Below are 6,449 nucleotides of genomic sequence, written 5' to 3'. Positions count from 1 at the left end.
GTGCCGCAGTCCGGGAGGCGCGCGGAGCCCGCGAGCGCCCCCTAGCGGTCGGAAGTAGCGGCTCCCCCCAGTGGGAGGTGTGGCGTGCGCGCCCTCTGCTCTCCCGCGCCCTTGTCCGTGCGCGGGGTGGGCTGGCACCGTGCAGTGGCGCTTCGCCACGCCCTTCCCCAACCCCTGTCGCCGATGAGTCAACGCATTAGTAAAAACGTGGAACCCTACCGTGCGTAGCACCATTAGAAGCTCACTCTGAGGTTTATTTCCAGCTAGCCTCTCCCAGAAGTTTCCATATGAACACAACTGCTGTTCCCAAATCCGCAGTGCTGAGGAGGCCCGTGCCCTTCAGCCTCATCCCAAACCTCCCCACAGTCCTGTCCTGCTGCATTTCACCCACAGATAGGGACAGAGGGGTGAGATCCCACACACACTGGACCCACAAACACCACCCTGTTGGCATAGCATGGCACCATCCTCATAGGGTCTCTTCTAGAACATATGTCGTGCCCGGGGAGCCCACCCCACCTTGGGACATTTGGAGAGGAGGAACCCTACCACCAGTGCTGTGGGCAGGGCGAGGAGGCCCAGCCAGCGCCAGGAGTGTGAGGAGGCACTGTCCTCCAACACCCGAGTTCTCAAAGGTTTCAAGACCCGCTGCCATTGCGTCAAGATGGCAGCCCTGGCCCCACTCCACTGCCCCCGTCCCATCAGGCGGTACTGGTAAGATGTGCAGGGCCCGAAGAAGACAGCCAGGGCCAGCCAAGGGTCGGTCAGGAGCAGCTGCAGCACTCTGGGCTTCACACCGGCACACGAAGCAATCTCATTGGTGTAACTAATGAAATTCAACCTCGAGTTCCGCTTCTCAGGCACATCCCTTCCATGGGGCATAGAATCAATACAGAAAATCAAATAGCATGCTATGTTCCCATCTTGATTCATCGCTCTGGGCTCACAAGAGCCACCACATTGCAAGGAACACAAGTTGGCTGAGCTCCCTCAGGCTGCCCTGCTATAGGGTGACATGAAGGGACCTAAAGGCACCCAAAGAACCTTTATGCGGGGTTATCAGCAGCTGGCCTAGCACAAGGAAGAGGCTCTGTCTCCATAACCTGCTTGTGGTCTCTGAAACACAACCCACAGAGTGGCCTGAGCTAGGAAACTGCCCCTAAGCTCCAGTGGGCTTTGGGGATGGGATGTGGCCTTCAGCCCACGCTGCCCATTTCCTAGACTGACGAGGGAGAAGCCACGAGATGGCACCCTCTGTCTAGAGGAAAACAAAGCTCCATGCCGAGGTGCTGTGAGAGAGGGTGGGTTGTGGAGGACCCACAGAGGGTCCTGCAGGTTATGGGTGCTGTGCTGCTTCTTCCCCACATCGCTGAGGGTTTGCTTCATCCCAGAGCTCAGCATGGATCAGCAGAAAGTGTTTGGCAAGAGAGAGGACCAACTTTTCTCAGCTTGATTTGCTTATGAAAAGCAAAGGCATATCACACTATAGCCCAAGTATAGGAGCATCACACACCTTTTGACTGGCAGCTGGTTTTTCGAGACTTCAGCCATCATCTTGCTGCTGGGAGGGAGTTTGCATGCGCCTGAGAAGAGTAAAGAGACCAGAGAACATGCAGAGCACTATGAGCAGAGCAGTTAATAGTCCTTCAACCCATTCCATGCTCCCAGCACCTTCACCAAAAGCACTGAGCGTGGTGATGCCCAGCATGGTGCCAAGAGCAGCAAGTTGACCTGTCCTCCCACCCCAGCACCTCCCCTATCCCTACAGTCCCACTCCCACCTGCAAAGACTCCTGTCACCCAGCGAGCCTGGATTTCTGCTCCCACCATCACAGAGCCAGTCAGCTGGATCAAACCGATGACAGCTAGCGTTGGCCTTTCCAGTTGGGGTGGGAAGACACATTTATAGAGGGTACGATTACTTTTGAGTGGGTTGCAAATCGACTCTTCAAGAAAGGAAAATGAAAAGTTGTAGCCTGTGGCAAAGATCACCACATCGATGTTCTCTTCAGTTGTTCCATCTTCAAAAATGGCTGAGGTTTCAGTGAACTCCTTTACATTTGATTTCAGCACAATGGTTCCAGAGAGCATGCAAAATGGTAACTCTTCATTGATAATGAATTTAAAACTGGAACTTTCGCATGGAAAAAAGAAGGAGAGAAATGTTAGCATCCACGGGAAACGCAATGTATCTTTTGTGGCTTTTCCTAAGAAAGCGGTGCTTGGGAGGGATGTGAGGGCTGTGTGCCTCGGGTTTGGATCTCTGCCCCCTGTGGCTTGATTAGCCATTGCAAACCACCCTGATGTGGGGTTGAGTTGTTGCTAGGACATGGACATCATTGAGTCCCCAGAACCCAATAGTGCTGCAAACAGGCACCAAGAGCGTGAAGCCATACTAAATGCATTATCAATGAAAAAAAAAAAATGCTCTCTGATGGTTTGCTATTCTGCAAAATTCCTTTGAAATGAAAGATGATTTCACACTATTTAAAAATACATTCTAACAAAAAAAAAAAAAAAAAAAGAACAACCACCTTTTAGCAGAAGCCAAGCCGTAGATCTCATGGTTAAACCATGAATTCATCTTCCAAATCTTGATCCTTTTCATGATGGCTGATGGGAGAAGCCATTCGAGAAAGTGATTAAAGCGTGTGGTGTTGAGCATGTCCCACGGGAAGCCATGGTTTGCCACCCGGCTGAACACCCATGTGCTGCTCCTGGCACTGAGAAACACCTGGCAGAGAAGGCAGGCCTGAGGGCCTCGTGCCCAGAAGCCTGACTTCCATTTTTGCCTGACGTAGCAAATCCCAATTCCTGTGCTTGTGAGCAAGGTCCCAGCGAAGGCAGCCGGTGTCCAGATAAACCAACCAGTTCATGGCGGCTTTTGCAAAGTTCCCAGATAGTCCAAATTCTCCAGAAATTGCAAAGCTCATTCAATTGGCCTCAATTTAAGGCTTGTTTGTTGAGAAACCCAAAGAGCAAGTGAGAGGAAACCCTTGGGGAGCAAAATTGTGAGTTTCTGTGGTACTGAGAGGCGAAGATAGAGCTGTACTTCCAAGATGGACAGAGAGGTGTACAGCGTGGCTACTAACAGCAGTGCAGCAGCTTCATATTTCTGTTCAAGATGGTGCTTTAGCATCTTCTGTGTGCTTGTAGACAGTTTTGGGAGGTATGTGGGGGCAGGAGAAGCTTGGCTGCGTGTCAGTAAAGTGGAAAAGCAGTGATGAAGCCTCGCTCAGAGAGTGAGTGGTTGAAGGGAAGGCAAGTGCTGAATGCCAGGAAAGGGTTGAGCAAGAACCATGCAGAGGAAAGGGAAATGTGTCCCTGTGGTGGGTCTTGCTAGCCTTGGCTTTGAGAGAAACCCTGGTCTTGACCTCCCTCCTGCTTGTCCCATCTCCCACCCACCACGATGCTGTACCTTTGCAGCCACACGACTCATATCCACAGCAATATCACAGGCGGTATTCCCAATGCCAACCACAAGGACCCGCTTTCCCTGGAAAGCAGCTGCATCTTTGTATTCCAGGCTGTGGAAGTACTGACCTCTGAAGCGGGTCTCAATACCTGTGCAGAGGGTGAGGAACATCTGTCACCACATTTGCGCCGATTTGATGCCAAACCCTGGTCATGCTGCTTTGCAGCCAAGCCCAGTGCTGCAAAGCCCACAGAACTCTCAGCTCCACTAGTAGTGGCGATGCTTTCACCTTCTCCCACCTTTCTGAGCAACCTTGTCATGGTCCTGCTCAGAAAATCCTCATGGAACAGCACTGTTGCATCTTCATGAGGTGGTTTATCCATTTCTGGATATGCCCGCATCCATTTTCTTGGGGCAAGGGTCACAGGTGCCCTGGCTGGTGAGCTTTGTGGAGCAGAGGGACAATCCCAGCCCATCCCACTGCAGAGGCAGGACTCACCTGGGAAAGAAGCCAACGGCAGGTGAGGCTTCTGAAAGTTTCCTGCGCAGACCATGACAGCATCAAAAATGTGTGACTCCTGGATGCCCTCTGTCTCAGTGATCACATCCCACTGGCCCGAGGTGGCAAAATCCGGGCGCTTCCTCACACTGATAACTGTTGTCTTGAAAAGCCCAGTAACATAAGGATCAGAGACTGTGCTGTGTTTCGGAAAGGTGCTGTTCACAAAGGGCTGGGGCTGCTGGGCCTTTGGATACCTTTCACGTTGGAACTGCAAAAATAAACCTACACCTTCCCCCTGCATGGGGCATAGCATGGGGGGCACAAGACAGTCCATGCTCAAGCAGCCTCACTTAAAAGATGGAGCCAAAAAGGCTGCATTGAGGATGCCCAGAGCGTGCAGAGCTCATGGGCTTCACACCCATCATTGTCCCGTCCCACCCATGTAATGGCAGCTCCTGCAGCCCCTGGAGGCCCTCCTGCTTTCAGTCCCAGCCCACCTTGAAGTGGATGTGCCTCAGGAGCTGGAAGTGCCGAGCGTACATGCGGAAATACTCCAAGAAGAGGCTGTGAGGGAGGAAAGAGGGGAAATCCTCCGGGAAGGGGAAGTCACTGAAGCAGGACATCTCCTTGGAGGTGTTGCTGATGATGGAGCGGTACACGCTGACCCTCCCGCAGTCTGCGTTGTCCTGTGAGAAGCGAGCAGGGCTGTTGTGGGAGCACAGGGGAAGGAGAAAACCAGGCAGAGCTCACTCACTGCAAAGCGCCACAGCCCCCCGATGTCCTCGCTTCTCTCGAAGCAGGTGGGCTCCAAACCCTCATCCAGGCAGCACTTGGTGGCCACCAGCCCACTGGCCCCGGCCCCGATGACAGCCACTCGGTGCACCATGGTGTCCTGTTGGCAGTGAGGGGCAGTAACCAACAAGGAAATGAAGAGTGCAGAATCAGCAAAAACACAGCACTTTTCCTCCCACCCCCATGGCTTGTTTTTGTGCTTTTGCATTTAATTTCCATTAAGTAGGAAAGAAAAAGGCTTTAGGAAAAAAACTGCCATGATGCCTGATGGGGTGGGGGCATGGAGCGGCGATTCAGAAGTTGCGCAGCGTTGTGAAAGTGCTGCTTGCATTACAAAACATGCAAGGCGAGAAACCCAGGTGAGGCAGGGTTCAGGGGAGGAAGTGCAAGCTCAGCTGTGTAAAGTGAGCTATGCTGAAACCAGCATAATCAGAGAAATGAAAAGAGTGAGTCTGTGCAGACTCTGACTAGATAACAAGCATTTCTCCTGCAGTCTCAAGAAAGATTCATTTATAACTTGCTTTCAACCAATTTTACATCGAAGATTAAGTTAACTTAAATAGGAGCTGGAGGATAGTGCAGAAATCCAGAGAAAATCACCTGGGAGAAGCAAGGGACTCGAGTACACCCACAGATGCCCTCATCCAGCTGCAGCTCTCTGTGCCACAGAAATAGGCACAAACCCCATATAGCAAAGCGAGTGTGCCTTTCAGCCAGTCACCACTCCATCTCCATAAAGCCCCCAAACTCACCCGCCTCGATGTCAGTCCCGCTGGCCAGCTGTCTCGATTACACGCCAAATGCAGCCAGAAGGGAATTCAGAGCAAACTTTTACTGTGCGTTTTCTCCTCAGGGCTCATCTGATCTTCTCTTGGAGCTTCTCCAAGCATGGATTTAAGGGCGAAGTGGAATTCTGCCCGGCCCTGCTCACAGGACTGCTGCACCACTGACCTTTATACCCATGCTCACTCCACTGCCAGTGCTTGAATGCGTGCACAGCAAAGACATGAACCTTAATCCCCAAGGCAGCATGCTTGCAGGGATCCTACCCATGACACCGGGGTCATGTCTGTGCCTGAGGACCCCTGCATTCCTGCCCCATCACTGGGCACCCCCGGGGCAATGGGCCACCAGGCTCCCTGTGCCTGCCTGCTGGCCTGGGGGGCGTATGGGCTACTGCATGTCATGCAGTAAAATCTCCACAAATGGAGGTCACCCACTGTCACTGGAGGGGGTGGTGGGGACTCATGTCTTGATTGGCTGCAAGGTGCTGTCTCAGTGAGTGAAGACATCCCCACGTGCCCCACTGCTGGAACCAGTAGGAGATTCAGGGGCCAAGGAAGGTGGAGAAGGACAGACAGGGTTGGTCAGAAGCAGTATATTGGACTTGGTGCCAGTGAAAGGGGCAAGGTTTTCCACGTACACCCTACAGTCAGTTTTGAGGATTTTGTTCAAGGACAGCTCAAACCTTAATGAGTTGGAGAAATCCAGCATCAGCTGGGTTGGCAGAGGAAATGGAAGTCAGATGCTCTGCATCTGCACTGCTGTTGTGTCCCAACAATTGGATCACTCTTAGGAAAGGCACTGGGGGGGTTGCTTGTTTGCTCAAATCCTGCCCACCACAGCTTATGCAGAGTGATCCTGGCTCTGGTACACCTTCCTCACCTGCAGCAGTCGCCCATGAGTTGCACCTGAGCTTCCTCTGCACCGTGGTGTACCTTTTCCAAATGATCTTATTAAA

General features: G+C 52.4%; 1 protein-coding gene across 3 annotated transcripts; it reads right to left on the bottom strand.

Annotated features, from left to right (window-relative positions):
- Window positions 1–221: 221 nt before the first annotated feature.
- LOC100550601 (dimethylaniline monooxygenase [N-oxide-forming] 2) lies at window positions 222–5,677 on the bottom strand. Of its 3 annotated transcripts, XM_019618581.2 has the most exons (10): window positions 5,461–5,677; window positions 5,309–5,366; window positions 4,671–4,808; window positions 4,414–4,602; window positions 3,914–4,076; window positions 3,418–3,563; window positions 2,534–2,733; window positions 1,781–2,133; window positions 1,514–1,583; window positions 222–868 (listed from the first exon to the last, which is right to left on the bottom strand). In XM_019618581.2, exons 3-10 carry the CDS (start codon window positions 4,800–4,802, stop codon window positions 484–486), a joined length of 1,638 nt encoding a protein of 545 aa, XP_019474126.1. In that variant the 5' UTR covers window positions 4,803–4,808; window positions 5,309–5,366; window positions 5,461–5,677; the 3' UTR covers window positions 222–483. The 3 variants fall into 3 exon arrangements, with proteins under 3 accessions (XP_019474126.1, XP_003208632.2, XP_010714028.1); XM_003208584.4 differs by lacking the exon at window positions 5,309–5,366; XM_010715726.2 differs by lacking the exons at window positions 5,309–5,366; window positions 5,461–5,677 and having other exon boundaries at window positions 4,414–4,621; window positions 4,730–4,811.
- Between the last annotated feature and the right edge of the window lie 772 nt (window positions 5,678–6,449).

This window comes from Meleagris gallopavo, chromosome 10 (genome assembly GCF_000146605.3).
Source record: "Meleagris gallopavo isolate NT-WF06-2002-E0010 breed Aviagen turkey brand Nicholas breeding stock chromosome 10, Turkey_5.1, whole genome shotgun sequence".
Classification (NCBI taxonomy): Eukaryota; Metazoa; Chordata; class Aves; order Galliformes; family Phasianidae; genus Meleagris; species Meleagris gallopavo.
The sequence above is the reverse complement of the archived record's forward strand: the minus strand, read 5'-3'. Positions and strand labels throughout refer to the sequence as shown.